This window comes from Ursus americanus, chromosome 5, assembly GCF_024610735.1.
Source record: "Ursus americanus isolate L20-20 chromosome 5, mUrsAme1.1.p, whole genome shotgun sequence".
Taxonomy (NCBI): Eukaryota; Metazoa; Chordata; class Mammalia; order Carnivora; family Ursidae; genus Ursus; species Ursus americanus.
In genome coordinates, this window is record NC_142131.1 from 44,611,496 (window position 1) to 44,629,854 (window position 18,359).

At 34.8% G+C, this 18,359-nt stretch overlaps 1 protein-coding gene across 4 annotated transcripts in view; it reads right to left on the bottom strand.

The window, feature by feature from the left end:
- Positions 1–18,359, bottom strand: part of GPBP1 (GC-rich promoter binding protein 1) — a 72,188-nt gene continuing 53,829 nt past the window's right edge. For all 4 annotated transcript variants that reach the window (XM_087862137.1, XM_087862138.1, XM_045794316.2 and 1 more), the window contains 6 exons: positions 15,876–16,060; positions 15,148–15,288; positions 13,597–13,764; positions 12,968–13,155; positions 6,100–6,202; positions 1–955 (listed from right to left, as the gene is read on the bottom strand). In XM_087862137.1, coding sequence (XP_087718263.1) covers positions 797–955; positions 6,100–6,202; positions 12,968–13,155; positions 13,597–13,764; positions 15,148–15,288; positions 15,876–16,060 — 944 coding nt within the window. In that variant the 3' untranslated portion in view covers positions 1–796. The remainder of the gene's footprint in view (positions 956–6,099; positions 6,203–12,967; positions 13,156–13,596; positions 13,765–15,147; positions 15,289–15,875; positions 16,061–18,359) is intronic.

The following is an 18,359-nucleotide window of genomic DNA, read 5'->3' on the forward strand; positions in this document are numbered from 1 at the left end:
TTCTGAAAATCCAGTTTATTTTCCATGTGTGGACAGATCCAGTCAGTGTGATCAGTTTTTCTGCATGTGTAATAATTTATCAAAATAAGTTTTCCCACAAGACTCTTCCATCAACTCTGAAAGTCCTGGTCTGACAACATACCCAAATAAAGTTCTTGAAAATCACCTCTTAAAATTTGGAAGAAAGTGTGTCAAGTCTTTCCTGTAACGTTTACCAAACTACAAATGGCTAAAGAGCAATTTATGTTTTAAAAGGTGACTAGTACAACACTTGAGTTCAGGAAATTAATGTTTTAGTGCACTTTGCTCCAGTTTTAGCCAACATGCTACATTGTCCTTTTGGGGGTGGGGGGCACAAAGTGGACTTCAGGATTTCCATTGTACGAAAAAGGTATGACTCTGCAAGCAAAACAGTGTAAGCTGCCTTTTTTTCTTAAGACCTGGACATTTTAAGACAGAAGCTTTGCAAAACATTACACAATTTTTTATTATTAAATGAGAAAATCTCATTTGTTACATCGTCACATTGCTAGTCAGAGAAATGCTGCAGTGATGAAGAAAGTCAATGTTGGATCAACCAAAGTCCTCATTTCTACAACATTCATTTACAAAGAAATAATGTTCAACACAGCCCAACACAACATTCTTGGTTTTCTTCATAGTGAAGTCCCTCAAAAAAATCATCTTCTAATGGGGTATTTTACTACATAAATTATAGTTCTTCATTTTTACAATTCACCCCAAACTGTATGAGAGATGTATCACACTAAAATTTCTAAAGCTGTCAGGAAATCCTTCACACATCGTCATCATCTGATGTGTCACTGCTACTTGTCTCTGTGTCATCATTCTCAATAGTGGGTTTGAAAGTGCTGTTTTTCCAGGGTCCAAACTTGAAGTCACAGATCAGGCCATTTTTCAAAATACCATTTTTCCTCAGACCATTCTTCTGTAACTAAAAGACCAAAAACAATATATTAAAATACATAATCTATCCTCCAGGGGTTACTTTATAAATTAAGAATACTGTTAATAATTCAATGTAACCATGAACACATTAATAAAATTGTATTCTACCCTGAAAATTCCAGGTATCATTTCTGGAAAACAAGTTAAATACAGTTTATTGATCCAACTGTCCTAAGGAAGTATTTCCTAGGAATAAATCCTTACCTTTTAGAGAACCACAATTAACATCTACCAAACCAAAAAGTAAATAAATAAAATTAGTGTTTATTAGCATAGTGGAAAGAGCACAGATTGTCAATCCAGACAGGGTTGGCATGGATAAAACCCTATCACTTGTTAAGGTACTAAAAAATCCTTTCCAAATTTTCACTTCCTGAGGTGAAAGTTGTACTGAATACCTTCAGATGCTAACCAGAATAAAAGCAGCAGCCATTAACCTTTAGCTGTTATTTTTATTATTCTGACCAAACTGGACTATTCCCTACAAACTGCTTTATTCACACTTTGCAGAATAAGTAGAATACAAACTATTCCAGCAGGTAAGTATTCTTTTTTTTTTTTTTTTTTAAAGATTTTATTTATTTATTTGACAGAGAGAGACAGCCAGCGAGAGAGGGAACACAAGCAGGGGGAGTGGGAGAGGAAGAAGCAGGCTCCCAGCGGAGGAGCCTGATGTGGGACTCAATCCTGGAACGCCAGGATCACGCCCTGAGCCGAAGGCAGTCGCCTAACGACTGCGCTACCCAGGCGCCCCAGCAGGTAAGTATTCTAATAAGGTGCACAAAATAACAAATTCAAATACAGCCCTTTGCTTAACCACAGAGATTCTAATACTGGGGGAAAATAGTCTTCCATTTCTGAAAATGAGAAATCAGAACTAAAGGGGTTAGATGGCAATAAATAAGAACTGGGCCCAAAGATCACAAATTGGGTGGGGGTGGTTGATCCAAATTAGAAACAAAATTTAAAGACACGAAATTAAGTTACATTAATAATAGTAACATTATACTCTCTAGTAACTCTGGTCTTCTGAATTTCTTTCATGAAAAACGAGTCTCTGGTAATTTACACCATAAAAATCTCTGAATAAACCTTCTTAAGACCAAATCCACTTATATATCATTATTTGGACCTGTCTAGAAGTTTCATATTATAGAGGGTCTTTTTTTTTTTTTTTTTCAGTCATTAAATCTTGAATATTAGGTTAGGATCCAAACGAAAAGAGCCACTTATATCACAGCTTATTTTGTTATAGACTCTGACAAACAAGAAATAACAAGTCTCGAGTCTCAGCCCTCAATTTTCCTTTTGCCCTCCCTATTTCTCTATTTTCCATAGCAGATTCTCTTTTCTACCTAAATTATACAGCTTACGCTACCTCCCTTTCACTCTGAACAAATAACCTCATACTACCTTTACTGAGAAAAACCAAAGCCCACGTACGTATCCCCTGGTGTTCTCAGCCACTGTGATGATTACGAATACACCTTGACCCTTTCTTAAAGCTACATCTTTACCATTCCCCAAAGTTCTATCCTTGCTTTTCACATATGTATAACATCAATGCTACCTCATCTTTCCACAGCCTGAAATCAGCTGGAGAACTTTGATTTTAAAAAAGGGGAAAGGGGCACCTGGGTGGCTCAGTCAGTTGAGTCTGACTTCAGCTTAGGTCATGATATCTCAGGGTCCTGGGATGGAGCCCCATATAGGGCTCCACGGTCAGCCAGGAGTCTGCTTGTGCCTCACCCTCTGCCGCTCCCCCCATTGTGTGAACTATTAAATAAATCTTTTAAAAAAAGAAAAAAACCTAAATCTTTTTCTCTGTTTTTCCTAGATGTCTGTACTGTGCCCACAAACATCTAACTTAGCATTTTCTTTTTAAAAGCTTTCTAAAAACCAGCTCCTCCTGTACTGTTTATAATCATACAATTATCAGCTCATAGGTTAAAAATTTCAAAATCCTGCTGATTCTATTTCAGATCTTAGTCTCATCAAGACCATTTTTTACTATCATTTCTCTATTTTAGGCCCTCACTTATCCCTCCTCTAATTATTACAATATATTCCCAACAAATCATCCTGATTCTGGTCTTCCAAACTACCCTTCCAATGTATACTTAATACTACACCTGTACTTCATTATGTACAAACAATTGTTTCACATCACACACACACACACACACACACAAACCTCCAGCACACTGGCTCGTTCTCTTCTGCTCTCACCTTCAATATTTTGAAATCAATCACATTCTGCTCTATATGGAAATCCCTCTACCTGCATTAAAATGTCACTCTATGAAGGAGCTCATCTATGTAAAAGTCCATAGTCTCTTGGGTATAATTTAAAAAACGTTGAGTTTGAAATCAGAGTCTCCTCTGTTATCAGATAAAATATAAAACCTTTAATAAACAGCATCAAGCCCTAATGGTTTTTCGGGTACCTGTGTCAAATGATATGTCATCATTAATATAAACATATCCATGTCCTTATTAGTTCACAAAAATTTAGACACTATACGTACATGCCACTACTCTCCAACATAGAGAATGCAAAATATTTTTATATTACTCTGTCAGATTTTATCTGCCTGCCTCAGTTACAAAGTCACAAAGTTGAAAGCCAACTATCTTGGTCAGACAGTATTTGTGTTCTTTGGAACTACTAACTTATGGTAATGGTACCTGGTGGCTTTCACCAGATTCAGAACTGTTTAAACAGATTCACAAACTGGTAAATCCATACAATGGACTACTTTCAAAAGGAAAAAAGCAGCCAAATCTAAGACTATACTGTACTTGGTTCAATTACTAAAACATGCCAGAGGCAAATTATGGCGAAAGAAAACAAATTGATGTCTGCCAGGGATTGCAGCTGGGAGTAGAACTGAATGCCAAGGGGGATGATGGTTATACCTCTGTCAAGACTTGTCCCACTGTATGCTTAAAGTCAATGTTTTTATGTAAAATATACAGTATAATAAACAAGACAAAAAATCCCTTAAAACTATTACCCTGCATTAGCTTCATAACCATGTTATGGAAAATACCATGGTTCACTAAGAATTTCTGAATAAAAAATTTAAACTGGGAAGGAAGAAGTATGAAATTGGAAAAGAAGTAAAATGATCTGTTCACAGACAACATGACTTTATATGCAGAACACCCTAAAGATTCCACACAAGAACTGAGACTATAGCAAAACTGTACACTGAAGATCAACACACAAAGTCAGCTGTGCTTCTGTCACAATGAATAATCCGAAAAGGAAATAAAACAATTCTATTCACCACAGTACTAAAAAGAATAAACACTTAGAAATAAACATACGGAATAAACTTAACCAAGAGGCCAAAAATTTGTACACTACTGACTATAAATTACTGCTGAAAAAATTTTAAAAACACCAATAAATGTATAAACAGTCCATACTCCTGGATTAAAAGACTTATTACTAGGACGTGAATATTATCTAAAGCAATCTACAGATTAAATGCAATCCCTATAAAAATCCCAAAGTATTTTCTGCAGAAGTAGAAAAACCCATTCTAAAATTAATATGGACTCTCAAGGGATTCCAAATAGCCAAAATAATGTTTTAAAAACAACAACAAAGTTGGAAGTTTCATGCTTCCTGGTTTCTAAACTTATTTCAGAGTTGAAGTCATCAAGACAATGTGGTACTGGCAGATTATCAAAGAGAAAATGCCAGTGGAATAGAAAGCCCAGAAATAAACCCTTGCATATATGGTTGATCCCTGAACAATACAAAGGTTAGGGGCACCAACCTGCCCCCTCCAACCCCATGGAGTCAAAAATCCATGCATTACTTTTGACTTAACTAACAGTCTACTGTTGACCAGTAAGCCTTACAAATAACAGAAAGACTGTTTTGTACACTTTTTGTATGTTATACATTTTATATACAGTATTCTTACAATAAAGGTAAAAATATGAAAATGTTAAGACAATAACAAAAATACATGTACAGTACTGTAAAATAAAATTTGCCATCTAAGTAGACTCATGCAGTTGAAATCTGTGTTCTTCAAGGAGCGACTGCATACTCAAATGATTTTTTTACAAAGTTCTGACAGATATATCCAAAAGAATGAAGGCAGGTCCTTATAACACAAACAAAAACTAACTCAAATGGATCAAAGACTTAAACCTAAGAACCAAAACTATCGAACACTAAGAAAAAAACACAGGAGAAAAGCTTCATGACATCCGGTTTGACAATGATTTCTGGAATACGATAGTAATAGTAGGGGGAACTAAGGAAAAAAACTGGTAAACTGGACCCCATCAAAAATTCAGAACTTTTATGCATCAAAGAATATAATCAAAAAGAGTAAAAAGGCTATCTACGGAATGTGAGAAAATATTTGTGTATCACGTAGGAGTTAAAATCCACAATATATAAAGAAGTACCACAACTCAACAACAACCTGATTTAAAAATGGGCAAAAGTACTTGAATAAATGTTTCTCCAAAGAGGATACACAAATGGCCAATAAGTACAAGAAAAGATGCTCAACATCACTAACCAATACGGAAGAAAAAATTAAAACCACAGTGAGATAACCACTTGGCAACCATTAGGATAGTGGTAATTTAAATAAATTCTTGAGCACCATTGGTGGGAATGTAAAATGGTACAGCTACTGTGGAAAAATGGTATGGTGGGTCCTCAAAAGTTAAACACAACCATATGATCCAGCAATTCCAATTCTATCAAACATTTCCTAATATTCTTTCAAAAAGGAAACGATGGAGACAAAAAACAAATGTTTCAGAACTTGAAATATTTTTATGCAAGGAAAAGGATAAAAGGTGAAGCTATCTGGGAAGCTACTCATGCTTTTTACTTCTTATCCCCATATTATTAAGAAAAAAAAAATGTCTGGAACATGACAAGTCATAGACATATTATTTATACTAATCCCTAAGCACTGCAGACTGGTTTAAAACAAAGGCAATTCTGACATATACTGTGATGTCTAATAAATTCCTACACAGAAAGGTGTAAAACCTCCCTTCCCTTTAAAAATGCTTAGTATAATATGTTGTTCTGATTAAGGAAAGGCAATTCAAAGTGAACTTGTATGATCCAAGTCCCCTCACCTGTTCACTAATAACTTGGAATTCTCTCATTTCATCCTCAGTTAAGGGAGCACATGTTTCATCATTCTCACTGTCTTCTTGCCAGCCCATCTCCTTTAACAATCTGAAAAGAAGGTAGGGAAATAGGTAAATTTAATTTAGAGCTCCACCCAAGTAGGATAATACCATTTCTATTGTGTCCAAGAAAACGCCATCCAGATCCATTATACACATAATGTATATTACATGCCACTGCTCTCCAACATAGAGCACATAACACAAAACACATAAAAAAGAACTTTACTCTATGCTTTCAATCTTTCTGAAAATGAACACGTAAGATTAAAGCCCAATAAACTTAGAAAAGATTAAGAATCAACTGTGCAATTGCTTTAACTTTGTTGTCAGAGGTTCTCTAGGCTGGAAATTTGCAAAAGGGTCTCCAGCTCAGAAACTGAAAAAAAAAAAAAAACTGCTAAAAACTTAAATTAAAAGTAAAAGCAATATTCCTCTTGGTTTTCTTTAATATCATCACAATCTATCATATTCTTAGCTACTCATTAGGTTTTTTACTTTGAAATGGTTGAGCTATCTTACCTCCTACTTCGCATTTTATAGTGTATTTATCTGTTGATATCACCTCTTACATGCATGCCAGTCATCAACCTCAACACATATTTCAATAAGAAAGGGGCATTGTGCTCTACAGTAACATTTCTCATATTTAGCTCTTAATTAGGATCAAAGTAAGTAAAATAAATAATACGGTTATACTCTTTTCCTTCCAATTTTTAAAGAGAATACCTCCATCTTAGGCAAAGAGAGCTTAAAAAAAATCATTAGCAGGGAACCAATGACTTTTTTTCAGTCAGGCAAATATGAAAATCATAGTCATAGCTGATGCATTTGACTCAACTATTTCAAAGTCTGTTTCTTACACAGCCACATATATTGTACTGATCTGTCTGTACTGGTTTTTTGTTAATTATCTCTCTTACGTATTTGTTATTCTAGTTATACCTACTCATCTTTCAACTTGAGCCTGCCACAAAGGTCTTGTACCTTTTCAAATAATCTCACAGAATACCAGTGCTCAGAGAATCTGAATAAAATTTAACACAACACCCTTATTTTACATATAAAGAATCAAGATGACATAAGTAAAATAACTTGCCTACTTGATGGCAAAGAAGCAGAGAATTCTGGTTTTCTCCTTCCAAGTTAGTTTATATTGCACCAAACCCTCTAGACCAAAATGTCACAAATGGTTGTCAAGTACTATTCCTCTCATTCCTTTCAATAGTTCAACACTTCTTTTCCAACACACTGTCTTCGCTCTTTAACCTAGACGGCTTCTTATGGAACAGCATTTCCATTCCCAATGCCACCTAGTTCAGAGTCTGCAGACCTAGATTGGTAAAACAATCTAACTACTTTTGCTAGATCCTTTGTTTCACTATTAAAAAATGAATGTTAGGGGGCGCCTGGGTGGCACAGTGGTTAAGCGTCTGCCTTCAGCTCAGGGCGTGATCCCGGCGTTATGGGATCGAGCCCCACATCAGGCTCCTCCGCTATGAGCCTGCTTCTTCCTCTCCCACTCCCCCTGCTTGTGTTCCCTCTCTCGCTGGCTGTCTCTATCTCTGTCAAATAAATAAATAAAATCTTAAAAAAAAAAAAAAAGAATGTTAGCTAAACAATAATGCAAATGAAACAGGTTATTTCAAACTGTATAAAAGACAAGCATTCCTAAATGCCCAATCTCACACCTTTCCCCTTCCTTCCAGTGGGTGTTAACTGTAAACTGTTTCTGGAATAGCTTTCAAAACAAATACTTTGCCCCACAGTTAGTAATATACTGTGACAGTGATCTGTACCTTTGCTTTTTCATTAGCATCTCTCCTCATTCTCTCAAACTATTACCATGTCACCCATATACCTTAGACTTTTATAATAACTACCCTCTGCTAAGTGTCTCCAATTGCTTCCCACTTCCTAAAGAACAAACTCCTTAACTTTAACACCATGACCACAAATTCAAATTTCTTACATTAGAAAAACCATAGGTTTAGAAGCAGAGGACTTGGGTCATAACTTCTACTCTATCACAAACAGGTATATAAGCCAAAGGCAAATTCCTTCACTTCCCTGAGCTATTTCTTCTTCTCAAGCAATGAAGATGCTTTAATAGATCTAAGGCCTGCCTCTTCAATGTCATCTCTAATTCCATTAAGGACTACGCACTCCCTCAAGAAAGCTCACTCACTGCCCCCTAAAACAAACTAGGTATGTATTCAACACTAAATATCCCTTTCACACCCACTTCTTGTCCTATTAATGTTTCACTTTTAAAGATTTAATTTAGCTCTGAATTACTCCTTCTGACTGGTACTCAAGTCATGAAATCATCCTAAACTCCCTTGAATTTCTCTGGCATCAAATGAGTGAAATGTGAAATCATTCACATTCAAGCTATCCTCACTATAGTGATGACATATTGAAACTTGACAGCAAAACTAACAATATATATGTTTTTAATATTTTATACGCTTCATGTATTTTTCATTTTATATTTTAGTTTACACATGTGAACTAAGAATTGTCCTCCTTGAGAACTGTACCACTGACACCTGATTTGTTAAAATTCAACCAATATAAGTACTTAATATGCACATAACTTAAGAATCACAAAGTTTACAGGAAATCTGAAGCCACGGAAAAATAGTTATCACTCCATTTTCAGAGAAATAAAACCCAAAATCTAACAGAAGGCATCAACTTTGTTACCTCAAAAATAATGTATTAATGTGCATCTGTAGAACACTTACAAACATATACTATACAAAGTACAAAGAAAACTCAAGGTAAGAAATTCAAATTAAAAGGGTTCCAAAGTAGTGACAGGTTTACTTCCTCTTTTTATTGACTTGGGATCCTTTTTAGCATGTGCAACATCTCCACAAAATAATATAAAGTCGTAAAAAAAAAAAAAGAGACATATATAATGTAATATTCAGGTAGTCATCACTGATAATCGCTTTATGCACCATGGGTTCCCCACCAAACGCTCCCCACCAAGAGTTTATTCCAATTTTGGATCTCCTCTTCTTGCTCTATTTGGCTTAGTTTCTAAATCCTATATCTCCCATTTTCTCCTGTTAGTAGTCGGCAGAGGACCAAACTTTGTTGAGGTATGGAACGTCAAGTCTCTCTTCCCTGCATCTTCATGGACCAAAGAAAAAACTTTCTTTGCTTTCTACACTACGTCTGCAGATGAAGAAATAATAACATTAAATCATTCATTGTAGGTACTGGGGTTATAAAAATATTTTCTAAGTAACTGTGGCTCACTCAACCTTCTTTTGCTAAAAAATACTGAAGGCAAACACAAAAACAAAAAGATACTAAGCTTCGACTTTACTATTAAGTTTCAATTTTTACTACAGCCTTAACAGTTTCTACAAGTAAATTATTTAACTTCATTCTTTTATTGCCTACACTGTATCTCCCTAAAAAACTCATCTTTTACTATCATTAGAACATCTGGCTTGTATACTTTCTTTTCTCTACACAAGACTTGTTCTCTTCTACTGTCTGACTAGAAATATTTAATGACTACTGGTGAGAATGGAAACTGGAAAAACATCTTCGAGCACTAACATGGCAGAATCTGATCATTTTAATTATGTGTGCCATCTGACCTATGAACTGCATTCCTAGTAGTTTGTTTTATACACACACAAATATTTAAGGATATAAATACAAGGATGTTCGCAAGGGCACTATTTTTTTTTTTTTAAGATTTTACTTATTTTGAGAGAGAAAAGATAAGAGCACAAGGACGGGGGAGGGACAGAGAGAGAGAAAGAATCTCAAAGCAAACTCCAGGCTGAAGCGCAGAATGTGACAAGGGGCTTGATCTCATGACCCTGAGCCAAAATCAAGAGCCGGATGCTGACCTAACTGAGGCATCCAGGTGCCTCACACAAGCACTATTTGTAAAAAAACAAACACAGGGAAGGATCCCTGATCAATAGGTAAATAGTTTCATGAATTATATCCATACTACAGAATAGTAGCTTCAAAGGAGGTATACAGTATTTCTACTAGAATGGGAAAAAAATACTGAAATGTCTACTTACACCTATCTTTTTAAAAAGGAATTATTGTTTACTAGTTTCTGCACATATGACATTGCAGCCATTACTCTCTAGGATCAGAGTCACAAGTCAAACTATATCATGAGGTAAAGGGAATTCTACCCTTTGGGGGTGGGTATAAAAACCCCATGTGGTTACTGAACCATTTATACTAAATGCATAGTAACAAGATAGTTTGCCCAAACAAGTAAATTTAAAGATACTACCTAGTTAAGTTAGCTTAAAATTAATCTAGTTAAATTAACTGTCATCAAATGGGCATTCACATTTATCATCCACGCAATAAATTATTTCAGGTAAAAGGAAGCCCCAGTTAGTATAGGAGGATTACAAAATTAAAACAAATGCCTGTGTTCTCATATACAACAGTTACAGCCACATCTAAAAAGAGCAAGACATGATTTGGTAAAGGGAAAACCATCATGGAGATAAAGAATAATGTATGAATTGGACCAGAAAGACAAAGACTTAAAGGGGTGTTTAATATAAATTTTTTAAAAGTTATTCCACAGAGGTATAGCCTACATCCCCACTGTCTTAGAATTAAATAAAGTTCTAAGAGAAATGGCATTAAACTAAACAGAAAGTAAAGTCATTTTATTTATTTGTCAGAGAGAGAGAACACAAACAGGGGGAACGGCAGGCAGAGGGAGAAGCAGACTCCCCCTGAGCAAGGAGCCCGACGTGGGACTCAATCCCAGGACCTTGGGATAATGATCCAAGCCAAAGACAGACGCTTAATGGACTAAGCAACCCAGGCATCTCAGGATGTAAAAATTTTTAATGGAAAAACAATTGTTTACACAAAGCAATTACAGGGTAATATATCACAATATTAAGTGTACATATTAGCATTGTATTGCTTTAGTAGTTACACTGAAAAACTCCAAAAATATGTATGGAAAAAAGCCTATAAACATGGAATCTGTAAGGGTGCTTGGGTGGCTCAGTTGGTTAAGCATCTGCCTTCATCTCAGGTCAGGATCTTAGGATACGGGGATAAGATCAGCCCCCATATCAGGCTCCCTGCTTAAAGGGAAGTCTGCTTTTCTCTCTCCCTGTGCCCCTCCTCCAGCTCATGCTCTCTACCCCCCTCTCAAATAAATAAGATCTTTAACAGAAGAAAATGAAAACTGTAGACTGAATAGTAATCTAAATTAATACGAGTATATATGGTAAAGAGGGTCATAATTTCTCCCTTCATGGTGCTTGAGTGAAACCAGTTGAACTGTTTTTCTTACTACAATTAAAGCTTCAATAAATCTGCTTAATTAAAACAACAAAAAAATCAAAAGGAATTAAGTAGAAGTCCACAAATCCTTCACTTACTAATGCTGAACCATGTGGTTTATTTCAAGACCACATAAAGGGTAAGTCATTTCTACAAAATACCTGCTCTTACCTCTAGAATCACAGGAGAAAAAAACCATAAAAGTTCACTCTGGACTTCATTATTCTTCAATTCTTAGACTAACTCACTTAAGAGTTCCCTATTTAAAAACAGTTTAAAGACCGTAATAATGAAAGCACAACTACTCTTGAAAGTTTGCGACAAAAAATAAATCACATGTTGAAACAACTGGATATCCACAAGGAAAAGGATGAATTTGGACCCTTATGCCTCACAACATGCACAAAACGTACAATAAGGAATAAACGCGAAAAAACTGATAAAAATGACTTCATTAAAATTTAAAGTTTTTCATTTCAAAAGGGACCACTGAAAAAGTGAACAAACTCAGAATGGGAAAAAATATCGGCAAATTATATAGGATTAAAGACTTATATTCAAAATATGTACAGAATACATACAGAATACATACAGAACTCTTACACAAGACAAATACAATTTAATAACAGGCAAAGATTTTCAACAGATTATTTCTTCACAGAAGACATATAAATGGCAGGAAGTAGTTGAAAAGATACTCAACACAGTCAACACTGATTTTTAAGGGAAATGCATTATCAAGAACTACAAAAAGATACCACTTCATATCCATTAGAATGGCTAAATCAAAGAGAGATGGTAACAGGTGTCAGTGAAAATATGCAGAAACTGGAACCTTCATATATGGTTGATAAGAAGGTAAAATGGTACAGTCATTTTGGAAAATAGTTTGGCAGTCTCAAAATGGTAAGTTTATGTCCTAGCAATTCCACTCCTGGTATCTACCCACCAAAAGAACTAAAAACATGTCCATACAAAAACTTGTACATGGAATGTTCCTACAGGAGCATTATCCAGAATACTCACCAAGTACAAACAACTCAATACTCATCTAAACTGATGAACAAAGTGTAATAGAGCCATACAGTGTACTGTTATAAAGATACACAAGGTAGTGATACACGCTACAACATGAATCTTGAAAGCATAATGCTAAGTGAAAGAAGCCAAAACATAAAACACTAACGTATGATTCTATTTATACAAAATATCCAGCAAAGGCAAGAAAATAGATTAGTAGTTGCCTAGGACATGAAGGAAAAAGGAGAAATAAATGCAAATGAGAACAGGGTTTCTTTTAGGGGAGATAGAAATGTAAAATAAATGTGATGACAGTTGCACAGCTTTGAATACACCAAAAATCAAGTAACTGTACACTTAAAATGGGGGATACTTGTGGTAAATAGCTCAATAAAACTGTTAAATAAATCACATTTCTATACTAATATCAAAATCCTGGATGTAAAACATGCAGAGAAAAAAAATAAAAATGAATACTAACCTGTGTTCTGCCTCAAGTGAACTGGAAAGAACATCAGTTTGTGGGAAGGTTGAAGACCGAATGATCTGCTGGGAAATTACTGAGGCATTGCCATTCTCCTGTGGAATTTCATTTTCATCAAAGTTTCGGTTTATATCCCTTTCTTGGTGAGTACTGTTGCTGTTATGCAAATTAAATGAATCGTCATCCTGATTTTTAGGGAGTTAAAAAAAAAGAATGAGTTAGAGAATACATAGCTGTTGAAATCTTTAATAGATTCTGGTTAGATTTCCATGTAATACATAAATATTATCATCAATAAATTTAGGAGACCTCAGAAGATATAAAATTAAGCTGTGAAAGATACCCACAGCTTTCTGTCTTCACATTTATTCAAGAAAGGCAAATCAACAGGATGAGGTAGGCAAGATGGACAATAGAAAAGAAAACATTATTTTTGCATAGAACAAGAGAATGATAAAAATCTACTTCAGAAAAGAAGTCATTCTTTATACAAATAGTAAACTAGCCTTCCTTTCAGGAAGATGACTATTTTGATCAAAGTTTATTCAAAGGTCTTAAATGATACCTGCCCAAATATTTCAATGACATGTGAATGTCAAACCAAGAGTTATTGCTAGTTCAATTACCTTCTCTGAGCCAGCATGACTTTCATCTTCATGTTCCTCTTCTACTCTGTCCCTTTTCAATGCTTTCAAAAATTCACTCTTCTTATCAGTGCGCATACGTGTCAGTTTGGTTAGACGAGGCTGCTGATTAAGTTTGTCAACAGGTGAAGTGGAATTTGAACGATTACACTAAGAAAAAAATTCAGAAATATTAATACGTAGACAATCTCAATATAAAGTTAACAACTACCACAACTTCCTATTTCACCCTATTCACAATACAAAATTGATTTTAAAGTCTGTTTTCCCCATCCCTGTTTTATTTATCCCAATGAATGAGTAAGCAACAGAATTTTCTTTAAAAAAAAAAAAATCTTTTTCTTACCCTATAAAACAATTAAGGTCTAACACTACCAACAACTATTGTTCTAAATTGAGAGCTTAAATACTATTTTCTAAAACAGATCCCAAACCTATTTAAATGTGCCTATAATACATATAGGAGTGGTTTTTATTTTATTTTATATATTTTTTAAAGATTTTATTTATTTACTCATTCGACAGAGATAGAGACAGCCAGCGAGAGAGGGAACACAAGCAGGGGGAGTGGGAGAGGAAGAAGCAGGCTCATAGCGGAGGAGCCTGATGTGGGACTCGATCCCACAACGCCGGGATCACGCCCTGAGCCGAAGGCAGACGCTTAACCGCTGTGCCACCCAGGCACCCCAGGAGTGGTTTTTAAAACTGTGTTCCACAGAGTTCTAAGGTTCTAATAGTAACTCCAATAAAATCTATTTTATGATTATTTACAAACAGATACATGGAGAGTTTATGAGGTAGGATTTCACCAAGGAAAATGTCTGTGGTAGGGCAGGAGTGAGATGGAGAGGGACATGTACTAGAGTCCTTTTGTTTTTGGTGTTTTGTTTTGACAGTGGAATACAACAGAACAGCTAGGATGTTCCAATACAGTACACAGAGCAATTTCAAATGTAGCAACATAAAAACAAATGCCTTTTCACCCTGCACTAATCAGGAAACTCCCTGGTCTAGAAGTTCAGAAACTTGGTCAAATGACAAAGAGATACTTAAGCTACCAGACATTCAAAGTCCATAAAATAACAATATGCATCTTCCCCTTCCTCTTCTCCTCTTTGGCCCCTTGAGTGTTAACACTAATAAAATGTCCATCATCCCCAAAAGATTATATGATACAAATCCTCATTTTTAGTCATGTTTCAATCTTACAGCATAGCATAACTATCACAAATGTCAAAATTGCAACTGTCATAATTCTTTTCTTAAAAATTTGTACTTGTGACTGATTGATAAGTGGGTATTTCTTTGACTTTTTTCTCTACATTTTAGGATACTTGGGAATTTTGTTTAAAAATATTTAAAGTGCAAAAATGATTAGTAAAGAACAGCTATCTGAATCAAGTCTTCTGAAAGAATAGAAATATCTCATTTTAATGTATTCATTTAATGAATCTATGCCTTCTGCCCACTGTTAATTAAATCATCATGATTAAGATATGCTGCCTTCCTCAGGAATAATTTCAGATGACATACCTCTTTCACTGAAGTTGCTGATGGACTAAAATTCTTGGCAGTTGATTTAAAAGCATTGAAATTGCCAACACCATATGTAGACTCATGAGGGAAAGAAGTCCCAACTTTATTTTCTTTAGTTTGGCTTTTCCATTGTGTAGGCTGAAGAAAAACATACAAACATTAATGTGTATCAAAAAGATTATACAGAGTATAACAAAGTGAACACTATAAAATAAAAATGACTACATGCAACTAACAAAACAATTATTTTTGTATTACATCTTAATCATTTCTACATATTTCTACCTTTTTCTACAAATAAAATCAAAGCCTGGCACTCAAATAAAAATACCTGGCTGCAACACTATTTTTTTCCAAGTTTTATTAACCTAAAGTTGGGTGTGCTTTGTCTATTATCAAGAAAACACAAGTGGGAACTCCAAAAACCTAAAACTGAACACCAAGGAAACACTATATATTATTAAGCACATGTATCACAGATTCATCTGGCAAAACAGAATTTTAGATTTCATTTACTACTAGTGAAACAAGAAAACATATACACAGATAAACACACATACCATTTAAAAGGTAACTAAAATTAATGACAACGAACTCTTTCCCCTTAAAAGTCAGTACCCCACAACAACCCCCTCACTTTCGTATAAAATTTTTAACATTCTTTTCCTAAAGTAACTCAACTGGTACCAACTTAAAACTTACATTTTTAACAATTTAGAACTTACTTTTGTAGGTGGAGCAGCCGGTTTGGGGACTAAGCCTTTATAAACACTTGGACCAGTCCCGTTCTTAACTGGTTGTGACTGAAGATTTCCTACCACTGGGAATCCAGATAGCTGTAAGTCTTTTGTATTACCTTTCTTAATGACCAGCATCCTTGGAGCTCTAGATTTAGGATTCGGAGGATATTCTGCATAAATAAAGCACGAGCAAGAGTTACACACAGCTTAAATTTTAGCATAAAATTAAACCACCAAAAAACCAGCATATTCCAAACCTTGATTGTATTTAAAAATAATAGCTGCTTCTTGGGTAAAATAATTAAGCTAAATAAGTATGAGCTGTATTTCTTCAGAAATAAAGCTACAACATAATCAAACAGAATACAGCAAGAATTGAGCAATGTCAAGTAATACAGATGATTTCAGCTCAACAGTGGCCTAGAATGTTAACTATGACCAAACCAAGATTAATTACTTTCTAACTTATTTTTAATTTTTTTTAAATGCACATTTCACCCTAGTTGCACCTAAGACTTGGAAGATAAAGTACATTATATTTTTGCCTTCTCCATTTTAAAAAGACATTTTTCCTAATTCCTTCTCATTCTTATCTCACTTACATAGTTATTACCAATAAACAAGGAACTACCGTCCCTCTATTTCTAAATTTCTACTAAAGTTATGACTAACAGAAAACAGAATTCTATTCTCATAATACCAAGTCATTCCAGTATTTCTTGGCCATCTAACTACAATGATGGCATTATGCAAAAGTTACAGGACAATGAAATCAATCCTTCTGAAGATAGTACTAGGAGTAACAGCTGCTAACTCAAATCTTTTTTCTCAAGACAACTGCAGTTTAGTTAAAATATGAAAAACTGCCCACAAAGTTTAGTTTATATATACCCCTAGAGTTTAGTTAGTGTAGGTGTTACACGTGAGCATGTTCACAATTATTGTGGTGAAGTATGTCTTTCCTCCCTTAGAAAAATTCTCAAAGTATCAGTTTCACAGTGGGAGAGCTCAGAGTAAAAGAATGAACTTAAGGGGAGAACGGTTAGAAAATCTAAATCAAAATTAGCATAATGTATTAAATAAAGTTACATCCTGTGAGATGCTGACTTGCTTACATGTTTGTGAGAATGCCCAACCTCAAACTAAACCAAACTTCCTACTGAATCATCTCAAAAGTCAACTACACAAGGATTTGTAGGGACATGAAGGTACTCTCAAAGTTCATCTGAGGCTTCAAACTCCTCAAAATACACAGCCGGTATGATGCTTCATTTATTATAATGGTGAAGTACGAAAGAACAAGGACCTAGAGCAAAAAAACAGCAATCTTCCTACAAGTTAAACACATGGCTCACCTACTAAGGCAAACATTCCAACTTCCTGGAGGCCTTAAAAGGCCCAAGAAATAAGGGCTAAGAAAGAAATCTTCGGGCACACAACACAGAAATTAAATCAGCAATACACAGCTTTTCTAAAGAACGTACACAAGTCAACAAAACAAAAACTAAGAATAAAGATCTCAAACACAGATGAATGCAGAACGCTAGAAATAGCACTAAACAATTTAAGTTTTGCAATTATTACTTATGGTGAACAGAGGATGACTTGAATAAAACGGTTAAAAAAAAAGATTACTTAAATTAGCAATTCTTAAAATTAAAAATGTAAGAGAAAATCTTAACAGCCTGGTAGTCAAACTCTAAATTAAATGAAACTCAGGAATCAGGAATGAATGGTGCTGGGAAATGCAAAAGGTATTAAGAGTTTGCAAGGTCTCAGAGAAATTCAAGTGTTGAAGCAGAGGACATTTCTATCAGTACACCACAATTAAAGAAATTCAAACATGACTGATAAGCACTTCCAGTTCAATATGGCCCATTAAGCACACATTTATCTTCTTTACCTTACCATAGGTCCTTATGTTAAAATTACTATAAATGAAAGAAGAAAACAATACAAGAGAAAAAGGGTCATCTGCAAGGGGTGACGTCAACCCACATTTCTAGAGAAAGAAGTAAAAAAAACTTTAGAGTATCCACAAAGCAACCTAACAGCTGAGGATGGGACTAATCTACCTTACATAATCTTGCATTTTAAATGGGACTTGAAAAAACCATACATGGCAGAGAGCAGAAGTGAAACTTTTGTTCAAAGATCAATCACTAAGAAAAGATCCCTACTAAAAAAAATCCTAAACAATGTACCACAGGCAGAAGGAAAATGATCCCACATGGAAGGCTGATGGTTCAAGGAAAAAAAATAATAAAATTTTTTGTACATAATCAATCAAAATTAAAAGGTAGAAGAGAAAGAGAATAGATGAGCAAACAGGTATATTACCATTAAGCCTCAACATAGTTCGTGACTACAAAATTCACTTTCCTAAATTTGGATTCTTAGACATCTAGAGCAAGAAATATTCTGGCTTCTTCCTCAAAAAGGCCTTCAGTGCAAAGACAAAATACTCTG